General features: G+C 43.2%; 1 protein-coding gene across 5 annotated transcripts in view; it reads left to right on the top strand.

The window, feature by feature from the left end:
- RECQL5 (RecQ like helicase 5) overlaps nucleotides 1-22,925 on the top strand; it is a 1,160,282-nt gene that overhangs the window by 510,643 nt on the left and 626,714 nt on the right. For all 5 annotated transcript variants that reach the window (XM_044084963.1, XM_044084964.1, XM_044084962.1 and 2 more), the window contains exon 4: nucleotides 9,334-9,370. In XM_044084963.1, coding sequence (XP_043940898.1) covers nucleotides 9,334-9,370 — 37 coding nt within the window. The remainder of the gene's footprint in view (nucleotides 1-9,333; nucleotides 9,371-22,925) is intronic.

Below are 22,925 nucleotides of genomic sequence, written 5' to 3'. Positions count from 1 at the left end.
TGTGAGGAAAAGGTCACCTCTTAATAGCTTGTAGTATGGAAACAGTTTCCTCTACCTCTGTGGTAGTACAACCTTAGTAATTAATAAGTTTAGTATGCAAGGGTATGAAGAGTATTGCCACACACTGCAAAAGTGCTGCTAAATATTTTTGTTTTGAAGTTTATTTAAATTTTTTGTCCTTTTGATTTCCATTATTGGTATTTACTTCACATCCTCAATTATATGAAATTTGTAGACTCAGCTTTTACTTGGGTAGATTTGTGCTTTTTTGTATCCTGTTGTGTAGATGTTGTGCTTGCTGAGTGGATGGTGTTCAGTCTGAGTGACACAAGGGCCGGATGCACTTTCCTAGCCTAATGACTTGTACTGTGGTTATATGCCAGTGGGTAACATGCACACTTCTGAACTTAGAGAGTCAAAGGCACATGCTATAAAGTCAGGGACAACAGGAGCGAAAATTCCAGCAGCTGTGCATTGCATGAGTCTTTTTTTGCAGGCTACATATGTATTTAGTACATAACTGTAATTGTATATACATCACCAAGTGGTTGTAAAAGAGATCAACTTCGTTTTATGCTTCTCTTTTCCTTCTTAAGCAGCATCTTCTCCAGTAGCCCGCCTTAATTTTTCGCATCACTTGCTTACTTTAAGGTCATTTCATATCCTAATCCCTAACTCACTGGGGTCTTTTTGTTTGTGCTAATTGTTTAATTTTTACTTTTATCATCTTCTGTTGGATTGTTAATGTGCTGCCTAGTAGCTGGATAGTTGACTGAGATGCTTAGAAGGTAACAGCATGTCAGATGGTACTCCTACAAAAACTATTTTGATACATCGACTATTATGTGATGGGATTGTACTGATCGGAAGCTTTTTACAAACAGGACACCTTTATAAGATCATAGAAATTTCAAGGCAAGTAAGTCTGAAGACCTTTGTGTCTTGCCAAATACCACACATATGTACCCTTCACTTCCAGGAGGAAGGAAGAACATGCAAGGGATAAACATGCAGGTGCCACCCAGTTGTCAAGGTTAGTTTTGAAGGAGGCAGTGGTATCACTCTGCTTAACACATAGGAGTGATTTGTTTTGGAGGTGGGGCAACTTAAATGACTCTCAGCCACCAGTATGTTTTATTATGTTGATGAAGGTTCCAGTGTTCAGGTGATTCTTTAGCCATTCATCTTGTGAAGATGTAAGAGAGCCATTAGGTTCGAGTCTTTGATGGCACAGAATGCCAGTCATAGATTTTCACTCACTTTCTAGTCTGTTTTGGTAGCGAAGAAATTTTATGCCAATCTTTTTTTTTTTTTTTTTTAATACCATAAACCTTTGGGGCCTTGGTATATGCAGAAAGGGGCATTGTAGTTATAGCAGAGTATGGAGTGATAATAACATCCTTCGACTTAGATGAAGTACTTTGGAAGTTAGTTGTGCTAGATAGAACAATTTCCTGTTTACTTTGTAAAGTGGTGGTCAGAGATGGGGAATTGTCAGCCCAGGTGCAAAAGGTGCCTGACTGTTATGTCCATGTGGTATGGGGTACTGGCGGTGCTGTAAATTGTAGTTATGGGGTGTTTCCCAAAGTGACAGCACTGTATTTGCTTGCATGTAGTTTGAGACCCTTATTTGTACAGCAGTGGGTCATAAAGCTTAGTTTCTACTGATCAATGGAAGGTGGAATGAATGACAACACCCAATTTGTAGTCATCAGCAAACTTGGTTATGCTTTTGTGGTATAGAAGGTTAGAAAGAATATACCAAGAAGTGTTCTACTGCTGAACGCTGTGGTATTACACTGATTATTTTCTGACGTGCACCTACCACCTTAACTGTGCAAGTTCTGTCCTTCAGCTAGTTTGCAATCCAGTTTTCCATTTAAGGTTTTTTTTTTTTTTTTTACCTTGTTTACAAAGACAGCATGGCATACAGTGTCGAAGGCCTTGTCCAAAGCCAGAAATGCTTCGTAGACTGAGGGGACACTCTCCACTGCCTGTGTAACCTGTTTAAAGACATTTACCATTAGTAGGCATGTTCTGCCATTGACAAAACCTGTAGTAGTTTAAGGGGTCAGATATGATGCACTCCATAGCTGTACAAATTAGGCTAGTTAGGTTTATGGGCTTGTAATTCCTGGAGTTTTTGTTTGGGTCCATTTTTTGCAGAGGCACCACTACAGCTGTTTTCCAAGCTTCAGAGAAGTATACCATTTTTTTTTAGGTTTGTTAATCGTGTGCAAGAGGGGTTCAGCAAGGGCATGTCTGCTGCTATTCACTACACATCCAGATAAGTTGTCTGGGCCCATAGAAGTGGTATTTTTCATTTTAGAGAACACAGCTAGGGACATGGTCTATGCTGATCTTAAGGAGAGAGCGGGGACCAGAGATTTGTGGAATTTCAGTGACTGTTTCTTTCATAAAATTAGCTAACTTTCTTGCAGACAGATTTACTTCTATGTCTTTAGAGTCAGAGTGGGTAATGCCAGCTTGAATTAGTTCTATACTTTGTAAGGTGGCAGTTCAGAGTTTCCTACTCTAAAGAAGGGTTTTTATTCTTTTTGGCTTCTAATGCGAGTTTTATTTATTTATTATGTATTTATTTATTTGGCATTTGTTAATCGGATTGGTCCAACTGAGCTAGAAGCCCATTTTCAGTGGAGACCCGAGGAGAAAACCTCCAGGACATTACGTATAAATATTCATAAAACATAGAGAAATGTATTAAAAGTTATACAATATAGTAAAAATAGAAAAGTAAAACATATTATTGCAAAAGGTTAAACAATAAACAGTTACAATAGGCAAATAAAATGAGGTCAATGTATCAGAATCTAGCAGATGTTCTTCGTCTTTCACTGTTGCAGTCATCACACTTGGGTTGTCTGCCTGCAGGTAGCCCTCACTCAGCCCAAATACCAGAGAGTTAGTATTTCTGCGTCAGTTGCTGTCGATTCAGAACTGACGCCAGGTCATCAGGGGTATAAAAACAGGCAGCCGACACCATTACATCAGTCTTTCTTGCCGAGGAGCCCAAAGCAGAAGCAGTTTGCATGAGTGCCGGTCGGCCGGTACCGGAGTTTTTCGTTTCTGAATTGAATCATCTTGAAGTCTTTTTTTTTTTTTTTTTTTTTTTTTTTTTTTTGCTGTAACTGATGTCAGGAAAAAGTTAACAATTGTCTCGCCTGTGGAAAACAAATACCACACCGATATTTCCATTCTTACTGTCACCTGTTTAGGTCCAAACCATGACATACCTCGCTGTCAGTTTTGTGCTTTGTTCAACGCCTGAACTATTTGTCGTCGGGCCCTTATTGTCGCTAAATACTTTCCCTGTCGATCTCCGTATTCCGAAATGTTTTCGGTAAGCCATCCGACTACTGATGATCTGAAAAAAAGTAAGGATAAAGACAGAGACAGACTGCACAGGTCCAAAACTGCCGACACTTCCGTTAAGCTAGTCACCAGTTCGCCAGTACTCAGTGAGGCACTTTCGCAGCCCCCGATGCCCGCTTCGATGGGTTTGCAGGCCGCTACCGAGACCCGTTCAGAATCCGGTATGCTGCGAGACTCTTGTTTGACTATGGAACCTGCGGATGTCTCTACCTTGGATGGGTCTGGAGCCGCTGTGCAGGCACCGGCTCCCAAGGAAGTTCTTCGCATTACTGATATTTGACACAAACAGACGACTTCTTTCATGTCTTCATTTCTGTCTAAAACTACCAAGTTTCTAAGGCCAAGAGGGCGAGCTACGTCTAAAAAAATGACTACCCAAACTCAAGCACCTGCTTCCTTGCCACAGCATCGAATTCTTGAAATGGCAGAAGACCTGGTTATGCTGATTAGGGGAAGCCAGCCTTCCCCTGCTAAGAGAAACAGAGACCTGTCCCCAGCAGCTTTAACTAACCAAGAGTCTGATGACTCTGAGGTTTCTGAATATGAACACATGCCTTTATCTGCTTATGAGGATTCAGATGCAGAGGACTCCATTCCCTCTGCTTCCCCTCCAGCGGATTTTTCATTTGGTGAATCCCTACATACTTTAAGCGAGCATTTCCACTGGGAATGCCAGGATTATCCTCAGTCCAGAAAGATATTCAGAGAATTTTTAGATTTGCCACAACACAGACCTTTAGCTATCCCTCCTGTTCTGGATGATGTCTTTAATTGAGTCTAGTCTAACTCCTAATACTTTACCCCCTGCTCTAAGGAAACCAGACAAGTACTACAGTCTCTCTGACTCTCACAAATTTCTTTTCAAAAATCCTACTGCTGACCCAGAGGTCATTTCACAGGGGCCTAAAGGTATAAAAGCAGCTACAGCTAAGAATCCCACCCCTTTGGATAGGGATTCCTGAGCTTTAGACAGATGGGGTAAAAAAAAGTATACACCTCTGCAACTCTCGCCATTAGGGCATTGAATTACCAGTTTCACGTGCTGAAATACCAGCAACATGTTATGGAACTTATTAAGCAAAAATGATCTACCTTTACAGACTGTGCAGAAAATAAAGAATTACAGGAGCTTATGCATTCTGCAAGCCAAGTCAGCAAGCATACCTTGCGATGTGGCTTTGATGCCCTAGAAGCATCTTGCAGGGCAGCAGTCACTGGTTCTGTACTGAGAAGGCATGCTTGGCTTAAGGAGCAGACCTTGCCAAACCATGTCAAATCAAACTTACTAGACACTCCTTTGAGCAAGGACAATCTGTTTGGCACCAAAGCAGAAGAGGTTCTAAAAAATATGGAAGAAAAAGCTAAGTCGATGCAGACAGTCAAAATTTTTTTGCAAGTGCAGCCTCCCAAGATTCAGTAGGCATTGCCCCTCGAAACATTGGTCCTTTCCAGCCCTCTCAAGGCCATCTCAAACTAGACCCAGGGGAAACAGACCCCACCCCAGATTACAGTCTCAGAGTATGCAGAGATCTAAGCAATGGAGTACCTCCACTTCTAAAACAGGGAGTGCTAAGCCACCCCCTTACGGAAAGAATTCACAATGACTTCTCAACTCTACTCCTCACCTCTGCCCAAGTGCTCATGCCCCTAGGAGGAAAACTTGCTCATCATGCAAAAAAACGGACCTCCATCACCAAAGACCGATGGGTCCTCAACATTGTACCCCAGGGGTACAAATTTTACTTCCCCTCACTGCTAAACCCAGAAGGGTTCCCAGACCTTCCTCCAAACCAATGGGCAGGGCACAAAACCAAGTTCAATCCCTGCTCTCCATAAGGGCAATTCAACCTGTTCCTCCAGAACAGATAGGTCAAGGGTTTTATTCCAGACTTTTCCTGGTACCCAGAAAAGAGGGAACTTGGCGCCCAATCCTAGATCTTTCCATTCTAAGCACCTTCTTGGTGGTACCAAAATTCAAAATGCTCACCCTTCAGTAGATTCTTCCTATGCTGTCCAAAGATGCCTGGTTAGCCACCCTAGACCTAAAAGAAGCTTATCTGCACATCCCTATCAGGGACTCATGCAGGAAATACCTACGTTTCAGGGCAGGATCTATGCATTATCAGTTTTTATCCACTGCTCCCAGAGTCTTCACAAAATGCCTGGCTTCAGCCATTGCCTATTGCAGACAGAGAAAAGTTCAAATTTACCCTTACTTGGACAATTGCCTGATTCAATTAGACAGTCAGGAAAATCTGTTGCAGCACCTGACATTTGTAAAGAATCTTCTAGCCTCCCTGGGGTACACTATCAATGAAAATAAATCAAAACTAGTCCCCAGTCAAAAGATTGTATTCCTGGGAGCAAGCTTGAACACAGCATCCCAGATGGCATTCCTTACTCCAGAAAAGCAAGCCTATCTAAAAGGCTACTTCTCTCAAATGGCCACCAGAACCCAGCTATCTGCAAGGAAAGTCCTGCAGGCCCTAGGGTTCATGGCCTCTTTCATTCTACTAATTCCATATGCCAGACTGCATATGAGGAAACTTCAGTGGTACTTAAAATGTCTTTGGTGCCAACATTCTCAGGACCTGGAAACCATCATACCTTGTCTAAGGACAGAGTTTCTTTGGTGGGCAGCAGCATGCAACCACAACAAGGGACTCCCCTTTACTCAACCCCATGCCACCCAGACCCTAACTATAGATGCATCAGACTATGCCTGGGGGGCACATTTGGACGACAAATGCATTCAGGGCCACTGGAGCCCAAGTCAAATTCATCTGCACATCAACCAAAAAGAGATGCTAACTGTTCAGCATGCTCTGACAACTTTCAGATCTCTACTCTCACCAGGACCCCTGCTAATAAAGACAGACAACACCACAGTTATGTGGTACATCAACATCAACAAGCAAGGGGAACCCTCTGTGCAGGCTAACCATGGCCCTGTGGAACATGGCCTTGGACATGCATATTCAACTGCAAGCTCAATTCCTGCCAGGCAAACAAAACTCTCTGGCAGACGACTTAAGCAGAAATCTCTTACACCCACACGAGTGGCAATTAGACCCCAGTACTTTTAGCCTTCCAACCTAGAAATGGGGGACTCCGGAGGTGGACCTTTTTGCCTCCCCCTACAATCACCAGCTCAGCAAATTCTGCACCAGGACACCTCACAGCAGTTCCTGGAAAGTGGAGGACCTATCCTTCCAGTGGGTAAACCTATCAATCTATACATTTCCCCCTCTGCCTCTTTTCTCAAGAATATTACTCAAGATAAGATAGGACCAGACCAAGGGCAATCCTGATTGCCCTGGATTGGCCACGCCAGCACTGGTACCCACTACTGCACAGCCTGTCACTGGTGCCAACCTGGCACCTACCCCAGATCCCAACCCTCCTCACTCAGCAGGAGGAACAGATCTTACATCCGCAACTGCAAACCCTGAATCTTGCAGCTTGGCTAATTCCTTGAATTCTCCCCCAGTGACCAGCTTAAGCAAGCAGGTGCTGGACGTCATTCTTGAAGCCAAATGACCCAGTGTGCAAGGAAATTCTATGCTGATAAGTGAAAAAGGTATTGTTCCTGGAGTCAGTCTAAAGGAGAGGACACAGCACTGCCCTCCTTACCTCTAATCCTGGATTACCTAGCAGATCTTCCCCACAGAAGCCTATCCTTCTGTTCCATTAAGATCCATGCCTCTGCCATCTCAGCTCATTACAACACTGAGCCACCTCTCTTCTCTCACCCTGTCATCAAACAGTTCCTGAGAGGGGCAGACAACTTAAGGCCACCAAGAAGAGCCCCACCCTGCTTGGGACCTTATCTTTGTACTGGAAAAACTCACTCTACCCCCCCCCCCCCTTTGAGCCTGCAGTTTCAGCAGAGTTGGAAAACAGCCTTGCTTCTGGCCATCACTTCAGCTATAAGAGTGTCTGAGCTACAAGCACGTACAGCTGTGGAACCCCTCATTATTTTTCATTCTGACAGGGTCTCCCTCAGAACTAGCCCTTCCTCTATGCCTAAAGTGGTGTCCAGTGTAGCTCTCAACCAATCTATCCATTTGCCAACCTTCTTCCCTAATCCTCAAAATAAAGGGGAAAGGATCCTGAACTCCTTAGGCGTGTAGACAGCTCAGATTCTACCTTGATAGGACTAAGCCCCTCAGGAAATCTGACCAGTTGCTAGTCAATTTTGCACCAAATGCAGAGGGCAAGGCCATTTCAAAACAAACAATTTCCAAATGGATAGCACACTGTATCCATTTCTGCTACAAACACCATAGGAAACCAACCCCTCAGGGGGTCAGAATGCATTCCACTAGGCCAACTTCTACCTCTACAGCATTCCTCAGGGGGAGTCCCTACCAGGGACATTCCGGAAGCTGCTACCTGGAATTGTGTTCACAGCTTCACCAAGCATTACCTCCTGCCTATCTTTTCCAAATCCAGGGCGGGTTTTGCAACAGCAGTCCTGCAGGGAAGACTAGCCAGCCCCAACTCTTCTTGACTGCCTCCACCCATTCCTCAGCTTTGGGAATCAACCCAAGTGTGATGACTGCAACAGTGAAACACGAAGAACAGAGTACAGTTGTGTACACTTACTGTAAATGTAGATGTTCGAGTGTATTCACTGTTGCAGTCCTGGTTTCCCACTCGCCAGCCCCCTTGTATCTCTCTCTCTCTCTCTCTCTCTCCCTCCTCTCTATGTCTATTACTCACCCCTTACAGGGTTGTTGGTATTTATTTTTACTGGTGGTGTTTTTTCCCACCATTACTTAGCTTCCTATTTGGGGGGCTCCTGACATTTGGAGCAAGAAAAACTGATGTAATGGCATTGGCTGCCTGTTGTTATACCCCTGACGACCTGACGTCAGTCCTGAAGCGACAGTAACCGACATAGAAATACTAAGTCTCTGGTATTCGGGCCGACTTGGGGGCTACCTGCCGGCAGATAACCCAAGTGTGATGACTGCAGCAGTAAATACACTGGAACATCTACATTTATGGTAAGTGTACACAACTGTACTTTTCAAATATGCACAATAAGTATTTACAGAGAAGGCATGTTCTGCTTTCTGATGGTCATTTTTAGTTCTTCGATCTTTTTGATTAATTCTATTGTGCGTGGATTTGTTATGGAACATATTTCTTTTTTTATGCCTTTTTATAGTATTGCTTCAACAAAGTGATTTTTTAAAATTTTTTATTGTGTTTGGTTTTCTTGAGGGCTGATAGATCAATGCATTTTATGTGGGAATAGAGTTCTGATTAAAAAAAGCAGCAGCTGAGACTTCATGGAGAGTAGTGAAGTTGTAAGTAGACTTACATCAGTATAAACTTTAAGCAGGTTTGTTTGTGTGAAGTCTTTGATTTGAGAATTGTTTATTGTTGTGGGATTAGTGGCTTTAAATGTTGTTACTAATTTGTGGTCCAACCTAACTAGGGATGGAGCTACTAAAGGCTTGGTACACTTAACTTCCATAGAGGTAGCTCCATATGAACTGCAGGAGGAGGCAGCTCTGGATACATTTCTGGTGCTCAGAAGGGCATTTACTAGCATTAAAAATCATTGGCTGTACCCAGCTTTAGAGGTATACATACACCAGTTAAAGGATAATTATAATAACATGACATAGACCTTGCTTGTACTTCCCTGTTTCCATCCCCGTTTTAGATTTTTTATGCTATGTGACTTTTTTTACTTCCCTATCTGTTATGTTGTATTCCTTTTTACAGTAATTAACTGTGGAGTTCACAGGTTTATTGACTGTTGCCTTTGATGAATGCTTAATATTTCTACCTGAAACAACTCTGGAAAATGATTTTGTGTGTCTTGCTGCTGTCACATTTAACAATTTAAATGTGTCAAGTCCTTAAGCTAAAATAACTGGTTAATACTTTGTTTATTTTTTTAACTCTGGGTTAATTTTGCAGGGCACAGAAGAACAACCAGAGGAATTTACACCTGCAGGTAAGTAATTTTATCTAACATTTTAGATTGCATTTTTCAGTCTTCTGCTGCATACATTGTTTCCTTTTTGCAGCATGTATTAATATTTCAGATTTATTATAATGTTCGACCGCCTTAGGGCACAAAATGCTGCTTAGAAATAGTTGTTTGTAGTGACAAAAAAAGATGCACATTAAGTATTGTTTAGCAGTACTCTGTCTAGGTTCACCTAAAATGCAGAAAGAAAACCAAGCAGTCTCATTGCCTAATAGGTATATGTAAAGTATGAACAAAATGCAGCTGGTGCCCCCCCCCAAAAAAAAAAGAAAGCCATAGCACATCATTTTGTCATTCAGTTATACATATACAGTGTTTCATGTTCTAAACTGATGATTTGGTACACTGAGACTTGAAACACAGTTGCCTATTGGGCTCATGTATGTCAGCAGCCTGATTGCATGGTAATACCTGTTCAACGTTTGCGCCAACATACAGAGCAGCAACAATGTTACTTTAACTACAAGCAGCAGTCATTGAATACAGTGTGTGACATAGTTAAATCCTCTGCCATACTGCTTTTTGGCACAGATGGCTTTGCTGTTCAGAATTTGATGATTTTCTTTTAGGATGTCATTGCTATGATGACAGAAGACTGGGTCTGTTAATTAGTGATACTAGAATGACTCAGAAGTATTGTCTAAGTTGTCAGGAGCTGGGTTTTGGGCTGCCTAATAGAAATGTAGACTTATGTTAATGTTTCTATTTGTTTCCTTTCAATAAAATGTGCTATGGAGACTGCACAGAAGCAAATCTATTCCATTCCTAAGATTTTCTTGCTAGCCATTAGACTTTCCATGTATGTTTTTTGTAGCGTCATATACATTTGGAATAAGAATACATTAGCGCTATTTTGATGTAGTTCCTTCATTGAAATTTATACTTTGGAGAGCTGCATAGTGCATTGTCCCAAACCACAAAATGTGCTTTCTTTGCAGAGATTGCAGCACAGCCATCATTACTGAATGCCTGATTGAAATAGGACTTTTCAATGGATGGGATGACCTGAGTGGTGAAGGAACTCTGTCCAGAAATACTGTATAGTGCTGAATGGAAAGGCTGTGAGAGCAACCCCAGTGTTCCAGATTTGAGTAGGTGGCTTGAATACTGATGGAGCTGGCTGGCAAGAATGAAAGTGAATGCCAGTTGTTAGATTTTATTTCACAGATGGAGGATTTAATTTAGAGATCCACGGATTGAACAGCATGTGGTAGATGTCTGAATGTTGCAGATGTTCTTCAGGTTTCACTGTTGCAGTCATCTCATTTGGGTTATCTGCTTGCAGTAGCCCTCAGTAGGCCTGATTAACAAAGTCTTGGGTCCTGAGTCGGTTGCTGTCTCTTCTTCCATGACGTCAGGTTGTCGGGTATAAAACATGCAGCCGACGCCATTACATCAGTCTTTCTTGCCGTGCGGTGCCCGAAGCAGAAGCAGTTCGCAAGTGCCTGTCGGCCGACTCCTGAAATTTTCGTTTTCGAGTATCAGAACCAAAGTCTTCAACTAAAGCTAAGTACCCCATTGGGGAAACTTTTTCTTGCTCCTTACTGATGTCAGTAAAAGTTAATAATTGCATTTCTTGTGGAAAGCAAATACCTCACAACCACGACGTACCTTGCTGTTGGTTTTGTGCCTTATTTAATCAACGCACTATCCATCATCTGTATATTTTCACCTCTAAGTATTTTGGTTCTCGGTTCAGTTACTCAGAAATGTCGGTAAGCCATTTGACTACCGGAATTCTGAAAAAAACAGAGAGATAAAGACAGAGACAGGCCGCCTAGGTCCAAAGCTGCCGACGATGCTTCTCCTAAGCCAGTTGCCAGTTCGCCGGTACTCAGTGAGGCACTTTCGCAACCCCTGATACCAGCTACTTCTGATTCGCAGGCTTCTACTGAGACCCATTCAAAGTCCGGTAATGCCGCAAGATGCTTCAACTGTGGAATCTGCGGATGTCTCTACCTTGGATGGGTCCGGGGCCGCTGTACAGGCACCGGCTTCTACAGACTTGCATATTAAACAGACGCCTCTTCCTTCTTTAAGGCCTAAACCTCAAACCATGCCCAGAAAACCGACACCCAGGCCGCATGCTCAGGCCACTATGCCTAAAAAACAAATGATAAGAATGGCTGAAGATTTTATAACTTTAATCAGGGAAAGCCATCCACCCTCTTCTAAGAGACCTAGGACTGAAATTGTTTATGAATCTTCTGAACAGGATTCTGATTTTTCTGATTCTTCTGATGATCTGGATTTACCCTTATCTACTTATGAGGATTCTGATGCAGAGGACTCTATTCCCTCTGCTAAACTCCAGAGGATTTTTCTTTTGTTGAAACCTTGCACACAATAAGGGAGCATTTCCACTGGGAAAGAGGATTTTTCTGATTCAAAAAAGTGGCTTAGGGATTTCTTACTCTTGCTTCAGCATAGGCCTTTAGATATACCTCCTGTACTAGACATTGTTGATGATGCCTTTTTGGAATCTAGTTTGGCCCCTGATTCCCACAAGTTCCTTTTAAAAATCCTATTTTGGATCCAGAGACTATTTCACAGGGACGCAAGGGCATTAAGGCTTCTGCTGCCAAAAACCCTATCCCTTCTGATAGAGTCTCCAGGGCACTGGATAGATGGGGTAAGAAGGGTTACACTTCTGCAACCTCGGCCATTATGGCCTTAAACTGTCAGTTTCATATGTTGCAGTATCAACAACATATTATTGGATTGCTTAAACAGAAAATTATGTTGATTTCTGACTGTGCTGAAAATAAGGAATTTACAGGATTTAATGCATTCTGCTGAACAGGTTGGAAAACGTACTTTGCAATGTGGGTTTGATTCTTTAGAGGCCTCTTGCAGGGCTGCTGTCACTGGGTCTGTACTCAAAAGGCATGCTTGGCTTAAGGAGCAATCTTTGCCTGATCATGTTAAAGCTAAACTGTTGGATGCTCCCTTAAATCAGGACCGCCTGTATGCCAACAGAGCTGAGGAAGCGCTTAAAAAGATGGAAGATAAAGCTAAATCTATGCAAACTGTTAAAGATTTCTTAAAAGTTCAGCCTCCAAGATTTAGTAGGCATTGGCCCTCTAAGAATTGGTCCTTTCTGGCTCCTTCCAGGCCTTCTCAATCCAAACCCAGGACACAGCAGAAACCCCAGGTTTCAGTCCCAGGGTACACACAAGATTAAGCAGTGGGGGGGCTTCCAATCTTGGAGTATTAAGACTCTCCCCATGGAAAACTGTCTCAATGACTTGATTTTAAAACTTCCAAGCACTTCTCAACTGAATGCTCCTTTAGGGGGAAAGATTGGTCTGCAGGCCAAAAACTGGGAACTCATTACCCAGGACAAATGGGTTTTAAATATAGTGTCCTAAGGAACTGGCAGTTTTAAACTCTGTAACTTGAACTGAAGCTAGTGTTTGCTGAATTTTGTTATTTGCTAGTAATTACAGGTGTGGGGGTAGCCACATTCTTTGATTTCCTGTCCTTGCCTATTTAAGTGGTACAGTGTGAAATACTTTCTGCTTAAAAACCTCAGCTTTGGCCAGCTAAGAACTTGGTTATATTCAACTGGACGTATTAGAGAATTTAAGTACCTTTATCTGCACTTTTTTTTAAAAAAAATACAGCATTTAATTTGATTTAAACTGTGTTGTAGAAAATTTAACTGAACTGGCAGTTTTAAACTCTGCTCTTGAACTGAAGCTAGTGTTTGCTGAATTTTGTTATTTGCTAGTAATTACAGGTGTGGGGTAGCCACATTCTTTGATTTCCTGTCCTTGCCTATTTAAGTGGTACAGTGTGAAATACTTTCTGCTTAAAAACCTCAGCTTTGGCCAGCTAAGAACTTGGTTATATTCAACTGGACGTATAAGAGAATTTAAGTACCTTTATCTGCACTTTTTTAAAAAAAAAATACAGCATTTGATTTGATTTAAACTGTGTTGTAGAAAATTTAACTGAACTGGCAGTTTTAAACTCTGCTCTTCAGTAACTTGAACTGAAGCTAGTGTTTGCTGAATTTTGTTATTTGCTAGTAATTACAGGTGTGGGGGTAGCCACATTCTTTGACTTCCTGTCCTTGCCTATTTAAGTGGTACAGTGTGAAATACTTTCTGCTTAAAAACCTCAGCTTTGGCCAGCTAAGAACTTGGTTATATTCAACTGGACGTATAAGAGAATTTAAGTACCTTTATCTGCACTTTTTTTTAAAAAAATACAGCATTTAATTTGATTTAAACTGTGTTGTAGAAAATTTAACTGAACTGGCAGTTTTAAACTCTGCTCTTCAGTTATTCCCACCCACCCTCCCTGTTTTTGTTTTGGTGTTAATCTTAGTGGCCTTGAAACTGCCCGCCCCTCAGCCTGCCTCTGGGCCCATCTCATTTGCTCACTCAACTGAGTGCAGTGAGATCATATTCTGATTTCAGGCAGTCCTACTGTGTACAAAGAGAGCATCTGGGAAACGGACAAAAAAAAATTAAGCTTATTTCCTGCCTTTCCTTTTAAGTGGTATAGACTATTTGTAGGCTTCGGAGCCCCCAAGCCCTTCTGTGTTTGAGGGAAGCCTTCTAGCTTGTTTTTTTTCTTATAACTAGCCAGTTTTCTAGTTTCAGCACTCAAATCTGTTTCTTTGATATCAGCACTTGTTCAGATTAAAAAAAAAATTCATCTGCTTTTACTGTACTTGTGTTCTACCTACTTCATTTTACTTTTGCATCATCTTAAAAATACTCAATTGTATTTATTACTGCTTGGTGTAACTCATTCTAAGCTTTTTGGTTTAAACACTTGGGCTTCGGACCAGTTGTTTTGCACTGAGAGGGTTTGTGGTCTGCACTGTAGTGGCAGAACAGGTAGCTTACATCTTTCTAAGTTGGGAACTGCTGATTGAGGGCTCAGTGTCTGTTATTCTAAAAGTGTATTAATTCTGGTTTAAGCACTTGGGCTTTCAGGCCAGTTATTTTACATTAAGAGGGTTTGTGGTCTGCACTCTTGTGGGAGGAGAGGCTGGACTCTGCCCTTCTGAGCTGGGAATTTCTGGTTAAAGGCTTATAGTGCATGCATATCTAAACTGCTTCTTACTGAAGTTGGTGTGCCTTGTTTGCTGTGGCATAGACTGGATTCGGGCCTGCTGGATCTAGCTTTGTTTGTGTAACTTGAGCACTAATCCAGACATTCTCTAAAGTATTCAATTGTATTTATTACTGCTTGGTTGTAACTTGATTAAAGTGTAGCTATCATTCTAAGTCTCTGGATTAAGCACTTGGGCTTCAGACCAGTTGTTTTACATTAGGAAGGTTTGTGTCAAGCACTGTGGTGGCAGGACAGGTAGCTTTCATCCTTCTAAGTTGGGAACTGCTGATTGAGAGCCCAGTGTCCAAGTGTATTAGTTCTGGTTTAAGCACTTGGGCTTCAGGCCAGTTATTTTACATTAAGAAGGTTCGTGGTCTGCACTCTTGTGGGAGAAGAGGCTGGACTCTGCCCTTCTGAGCTGGGTATTTCTGGTTAAAGGTTTATAGTGCCTGAATATTTGAACTGTATCTTACTGAAATTGGTACACCTTGTTTGATGTAGCATAGACTAGATCCAGGCCTGCTGAATCTAGCTTTGTTTATATGCTTGTTCTTTGTTTGCTTGTTATTTCCCTGGAACACTAATTCCACCTAATACGTGGCTTCTCAGCGCTTCTGTGGATCACTAGTGATATCTGCATTGCTTACTGTACTTATTTCCTTGTTTCACTTGAAAGAAAGTTTTACTGTTTGTCATTTTTGCATTTAGTTACTTGTAACACATTGCACTCAAGTTACCTGGCACTTGCTCACTAAAGCAATTATATAAGTCAGCACTAAAAATTAAAAGCACTACACCCTCACACCCCACTGGCCCTTGTTTTCAATTATTAAGGAATTCCCAATATTATTCTAGCATGTCCAAAGGTCAGTTGTCAATCTCCTCTCCGGTCCAGCTGGTGAATCTGGGAATCTTGAGGCAATGTTATAACTGCCTCATGTACACAGACAACCCTCTCCTCCTCCCACATAACACAAATACTTGCGAGAGATGCAGCTATTTAGCAAAACTGGAGGCTGAGCTCTCTCAACTCAGGACTGGCAAGACCAGACAGGAGGAGAAGGCAACTACACACACCACAAAACCAGCCTCACATAATGCTACCACACCACTGAATCAAACACATAAACACACAAAGACATACTCGGAGGCTCTGAGTAAAATTTACATAAACAGCAGAGGCCTCCAAAGCAGACACCCAAACAACTGCTACCTCAAGACACCCCACAAGCAACACATAAACCACAAAATCAGTGTGCAAAGCAGTCACAGCCCTTAAGGCCAAATACAACACCAAACATACTTGTCATAGGTGACTCCATAGTCAGACACACTGACGTCCCACTCACCAGGCTGAACAAGGAGAGGGTCACAGTAAGCTGCCTATCGGGCGCTAGAATCCGCCACATAACACAAGCACTCGGGTCACTCCACGGCAAGTACAAATATGACACAGTCATTGTCCATGCTAGTGTGAACAACCTGAGACGCACCTCCCTGGACTACATGAAAAGAGACATAGAGGAGCTCTCTGATTATGTAGCCCAGGCAGGTATGACCCTGACCCTGAGCAGTATCCTTCCTTCACCAAGAATGATGCCACAATATAGAGACAAGATGATCAGCTTTAACAATTGGATTAATGTCTGGTGTCATTCAAAGGGGATCCAGTGTCTGTCTGACTGGGATGACATGCTTGACAAGCCACGCTGCTTCGCAAGGGACGGCTTGCACCTGTCACTCCTGGGATTCCGGATATTGGCTAAGGCTCTTGCCACCCCATAGTGCCTTTTTAGGCAAGGCTCAAATTCTAAACCTACCACCCTAGAAAACAAAATGGGAAGAAACTGAGGGTAATGCTGCTCAATGCCAGAAGTCTAAATCTCAAAATGCACGCACTCGAGGCCCTTCTCAGTATGGAGAACATCGATGTCTGTGCTGTAACTGAAACCTGGTTCAAGGCTCCTGAGAGCACCCGGCACTATTAGGTTTTACCTCATATCATGCGTTCGGCCCCAAAACCCGGACCACACCACAAAAGGAGGGGGTGTATCCATATTCATAAAGGATACCCACACCTCCAGGTTGGTGGCAACGCATGAAGCTTCAGAAACCATCCAGGTGCAGCTAACCATAGGCAAAACTGCTCTACAAATTGTAGCATGCTACAGGCCACCCTCTCAAACTCAGGAACCCCACACAGCCTTCCTGAAGACACTGGAGGGTATAAATGTATCTCCAAACACCATCATATTGGGTGACTTCAACTACCCGAATATAGACTGGGAACATTACTCAAGCCCTAACTTTCTAGCCCAACGGTTCCTGGAGTTCATAAATTCAAATACCATGGAACAGCTAGTCACTGTTCCCACGAGAGGAGAAAATATACTAGATCTCATTATCACAAACATGGGGACAAAATGCTCCACACGGAAGTATATCCCTCATTGGTGAGATCTGATCATAAACTAATCTCACTGGAAATCCACATCCCGCCCCCACCCCAAACAAAAAAGACCACAGTGAAGAACTTCTCTAAAGCAAACTTCACACTACTCAAGACTGGTGTGGTATCCTTCAAGGCCCCTGAGCCAGTGGAAACCACAACCCAAGCTGCAGAAGCCCTTACAGATGCCTTCTATGAACACCTCCAGGACTGCATGGATCAGGCAATCCCAAATAAAACCAAGACTCTTTCCACAAAGGGCAAACGTCCAGTCTGGTGGACCCCAGCCATTAACAAACTTTACAATAAGAGGAGAAAGCTATTACATGGTAGAACAAAATCCATAAAAGGAAAGTCACCCCTGATCATTATTAGTAAAAAAATACGAGCACTCATAAAATCAACTAAGGCCAATTTTGAGAGAAAAATTGCCATGGATTCAAAGGACAATCATAAGGCCTTTTTCAGCTATGTTAAGAACCTGGGTGGAAACTCCCAGATATGCTCAGAATTAGTCCAAAATGATACAAAAATCACTGAACCCACAGACATTGCCAACATACTGGCAGACAGGTTCAGTGCAAACTTCACCCCTCTCCCCCCCCTAAAGGAGAGATAACTATCCCAGCGGAGTGTAGCCTCCCAGACATCTCAAATGCGCAGGTGAAAGCTGCTCTCTCTAAAGCTAAAAACACAGCATCAATGGGACCGGATGGTGTCCCCGGCTGTGTGCTACACGAGCTAAATGAGGAATTAAACCCGCACATAAGGCAGCTGTTTAATCTCAGCCTTACCACAGGATACGTGCCCAAGGAGTGGCGTACGGCAACTGTGGTCCCACTCCACAAAGGCTGTGCCTCTACGGACCCTGGTAATTACCGCCCCATAAGCTTAACAACTCTAGTCTGCAAAGCTATGGAGAGGATCATAATGGAGCTCATAAACAAATAAATAGGGGACTTGCAGACATTGGACCCGACCAAGTTTGGCTTCGTCAAGGGCAGATCATGCCTTATGAACTTGGTCGACTTCTTTGAAACAGTCACCAAGGCCATTGATGAGGGAAAGGCAGTCCATACAGCCTACCTTGACCTTGCAAAGGCCTTCGACACAATACCCCACTCGGGTATTGTAGAAAAACTTACCAGCTTAAATGTAAACCCATATGTCACAAGATGGGTTGCAAACTGGCTTAAGGACAGAATCCACAGGGTTAGAGTTGCTGGCGCTATGTCAGACTCCAAGCCGGTCACAAGTGGTGTCCCACAGGGCTCGGTCCTTGGCCCCCTATTGTTTGGCATCTACTTCTCAGAAGTACAGGCCAACATGGGAGGACTTTGGCTGACAAAGTTTGCAGATGACTGCAAACTGGGCGCCATAGTGGAAAGTGCATCGGACACGGATATCCTTCAGATGGGACTCTCGGAAACAGATAGCTGGTGCCAGAGCCATGGCCTGAAGTTAAACGCCAAAAAATGTATAGTCATACCCTTCGGGAAAAACAAGGTAACCCCAAGCTACCATATAGGTGGCAATCCACTAAGCACAGAAGAGGTTATCAGGGACCTGGGGACCCAGGTTGACAGTGGCCTTTCTTTTGACACTCACGTTGCTAAAGTGGTTAGAAAGACCTTCTACATTGCCCACCTGATCATGAAGGGATTCACATCCAGATCTAGTGAGGTCATTGTTCCCATGTACTCTTCACTTATCAGACCAATGATCGAGTACAATGCCCCATTCGGGATGTATCTCACCCGACATCTGCAGCAATTGGAGAGACCCCAAAAGTTCCTCACCAAAAGGACTCCAAAATCTGTCATATGCTGCCAGATTGAAGAAACTCCAGCTCTATTCAGTCGCATACCGTCTGCTCAGAGGTGACATGTGCCTGACATACAAGGCCATGTCCAACCCGGAATTAATGGACATGCTCCACCTCAAAAAATCCAAATCCACCAAAACCACTAGAGCAAGTGACTTAAACCTTAGCACGGATATAAATAGGACATGCTGGAGGGATAGATTTATCACTCAGAGACTCCCTATGCTGTGGAATAAAATCCCGGTCCATGTGAGGCAGAGCACCTCGCTGGCTCTGTTCAAGAGAAATCTTGACCTGTGGATGGGAGATCGTAGGTTTACCCCGGGAATAATCTCTGTGTCACTGCTGGACAGAGGCACAACAAACTAATGGGCACAGTATTTTTTCATATAAGGGGTGGCGTAAGCCACAAAACTTTGGGCTAGGCTTATAAATGCCTTAGGGTAGATAGCCTAGTATAAACCTATGAACCTATGATACAGATTTCACTTCCACACATTACCAACGCCAAAAGGTTGCCCAGATCTTCCCCCAAGTCAGTGGGCAGAGGCTCAAAAGCAAATACTCTCTCTCTCAAACATAAAGGCTATTCAAACTGTACCAGAAGAGGAAAAAGGACAAGGTTTCTACTCAAGACTTTTCCTGGTACCCAGAAAAGACAATTCATGGCATCCTATTCTGGACCTGTCTACTCTAAACACCTTTTTGGTGATTCCAAAATTCAAGATGCGGACTCCTCATCAGTTGCTTCCTGTGCTAGGAAAAGATGCCTGGATGGTAACACTCGATTTAAAGGAAGCATACCTGCACATTCCAATCAGGGAATCTTGCAGAAGATACCTACGCTTCAAAGCAGGCTACAATCACTACCAGTTCTCTGCACTGCCCTTTGGCTTATCTACTGCGCCCAGGCTATTCACAAAGTGCCTAGCCCCAGTCGCTGTATTTTGCAGGCAAAGAAATATTCAAATATACCCATACCTGGATGATTGTTTAATTCAGGCAGAAAGCCAGGACATACTTTTGAATCATCTGGCCTTTGTACAAAGGGTGCTAACTTGTCTGGGGTACACCATAAACATAAACAAAAAGAAATCACTCTTGATACCTTGTCAAATCATATTCCTGGGAGCAAGCTTCAATACAACTTCCCAGATGGATTTCCTCATGCCAGAGAAACAAATTTATTTGACAACCTACTTCAAACAAGTGGCCACAAAAGCCCTACTATCTGCAAGGCAAATCTACAAGCCTTGGGGTTCATGGCCTCCTGCATTCTTCTAATGCCATATGCAAGACTGCGTATGAGGAAACTACAATGGTATCTAAAAAGCCTATGGTGTCAACATTCTCAGGATCTAGAAGCAATGATTCCTATCATTACCTTGCCTACGCCTAGAGTTTCTTTGGTGAGCAGAGGCCTGCCACCAAAACAAGGGACTACCATTCACACCATCCCCTGCCGCCCAAACCCTAACAACAAACGCATCAGATTATACATGGGGGGCTCACCTGGCAGAGAAGTGCATTCAGGGCAAGTGTAACCCAAGTCAAATGGACTTGCATATCAATCAAAAAGAAATGTTAGCTGTACAGAATGCTTTGACAGCCTTCAAGGACCACATTCTTCCAGGACAATTAATGGTAAAGACGGACAACACCACTGTTATGTGGTACATAAACAAGCAGGGGGGTACCCATTCCTACCCCCCTCTGCAGACTAGCCATGGCATTGTGGAACGCAGCCCTGAGCTACCAAGTGCATCTACAAGCTCAATTCGTGCTAGGAAAACTAAATACAGTGGCAGACAAACTAAGCAGAAACCTCATGGACCCACATGAGTGGAAACTGGAACCAAGGATTTTCAACATGTTGACAAGCAAATAGGGGAGCCCAGATATAGACCTGTTTGCCTCCCCCTAGAACTATCAATTGGACAAATTTTGCACAAGGGCTTCCTGCAAACAAGCTTGAAAAGTGGATGCTCTGTCCTTCAGCTGGAAAAAACTCTCAGTTTATGCCTTTCTTCCTTTGCCTTTGCTCTTCAAAGTACTACTAAAGATTAAACAAGACAAACCAAGGACGATTTTGATTGCTCCAGACTGGCCACACCAACACTGGTGTACCCCCTCTTGCGCAGTGTGTCACGGTTGGCCCCATGGCACCTGCCTCAGACTCCTACCCTATTGTCTCAGCAGGAGAACCAGATTCTGCACCCTCAGCTTCATACACTGAACCAAGCAGCCTGGCTAATTATTTAATCTCTCCTTTACCATCCCTCAGTAAACCAGTGATGGGTATCATTTTAGAGGCAAGGAGGCCTAGTACTAGAAAATCTTATGCTGAAAAATGGAAAAGATTATGTGCCTGGAACCATTCTCAAGGGATGAGCACAGCAGTGTCCAATTTACCTCAGATTTTACAATACTTAACTGAGATGCTTCACAAGGGCCTGTCTTTCTCCAACATCAAAATTCACATCTCAGCCATTTCAGCTCATTATAACACAGAACACAGAACCTCCCCTCTTCTCTCATCTACTGCTTAAGCAGTTCCTCAGAGGGGCCAAAAATCTATGACCACCCAGGAGAGCCTCACCTTTAGCCTGGGACCTTAACTTTGTATTGGAAAAACTCACCCTTCCTCCTTTCAAGCCATCTGCCACTGCGGATTTAATATTCCTCTCTTGGAAAACAGCTGTCCTTTTAGCAATCACTTCAGCAAGAAGGGTATCTGAATTACAGGCCCTCATGGCAATAGAGCCTTTCATCATCTTTCCTGCGGACAAGATGTCCTTCAGGACCAATCCCTCCTTCTTGCCCAAGGTGGTATCCAGTGTGGCCCTTAACCAGTCCATTCATTTGCCAACCTTCTTTCCTAATCCACAGAACAAAGGGGAACAGATACTGCACTCCTTAGACGTGCACAGACAACTTAGATTCTACTTGGATAGGACTAAACCTCAAAGGAAATCTGACCAACTGCTGGTGGCATTTGCTCCAGGGGCAGAGGGAAGGCCATTTTAAAGCAAATAATTTCCAAATGGATAGGCAATTACATTCATTTCTGCTACAAGCACCATGGGAAACCTATCTCACAGGGGATCAAACCAGAGCTGCATCTAACTCTACAGTCTTTTTCAAAGGCGTGTCTACCAGGGACATCCTAGAAGCTGCTAACTGGAGTTCTGTACATACTTTCACCAAGTATTACTATCTGCCAATTTTCTCTAAATCCAGAGCTGGCTTTGCCACTGCAGTCTTGCAGGGCCTTGGTCTTAATGCTAAATTCCTCCTCCCATCCTTAGCTTTGGGAATCTACCCAAATGTGATGATTGCAGTAGTGAAACACGAAGAATATGGTACAGTTGTGTACACTTAACATAAATGTAGATGTTCGAGTGTATTCTCTGTTGCAGTCCTGGTTACCCTCCCTCCCGCCCCCCTTTCTTTTGGCTATATCTCTACTCTCCTTTACTATGCTCAAAAGCTTTTTGGTGTATTTGCTTTTTTGTTGGAGGTATAGCCTTCTATATTTATGGAGTTAATTGCTTCCCATTAGGGGGGCACCTGACATCTGGGGCAAGAAAAACTGATGTAATGGCGTCGGCTGCATGTTTTATACCCCTGATGACCTGACGCCCTGGAAGAAGGGACAACAACTGACGCAGGACCCAAGACTTTGTTAATCAGGCCGACTGAGGACTACTGCAAGCAGATAACCCAAATGTGATGACTGCAACAGTGAATACACACAGACATCTACATTTATGGTAAGTGCACACAACTGTACTTTGTAAACACAGTGGCTCAAGGAAGCACCACATCTACAAGGAGTATGTTGTGGCACACTCAGTACTCACACTGTCTGTTCGGCCTAGCAGTTGTGCTACACCTGTCATTCAGTATAAGGAGAAGAGAGCAGGGCATCCAAGAAAAATCCCAGCCGATAGGTGAAAAACCACAAGCTCCTCAACTCTCCACTGCCTGTGCTAACTTAATAGATCACTGTAAAAGGTTAATCCCCCAGGAAAGGGCATGATTGTACCTTGGAATTTATTTATTTATTTTACATTTGTTAACCTAGTAGAGTCCAGCTGGGCAAGTAGCCTGTTTTCAGCAGAGACCTGGGGAGATGAGCTCCATAAAAATAGTACAGAATAATTTAAAAG

Source organism: Protopterus annectens, chromosome 10.part0, assembly GCF_019279795.1.
Source record: "Protopterus annectens isolate FY-2018-M chromosome 10.part0, PAN1.0, whole genome shotgun sequence".
Taxonomy (NCBI): Eukaryota; Metazoa; Chordata; order Ceratodontiformes; family Protopteridae; genus Protopterus; species Protopterus annectens.
Note: the sequence above shows the minus strand (reverse complement) of the source record. Positions and strands in the feature narration are given on the sequence as shown.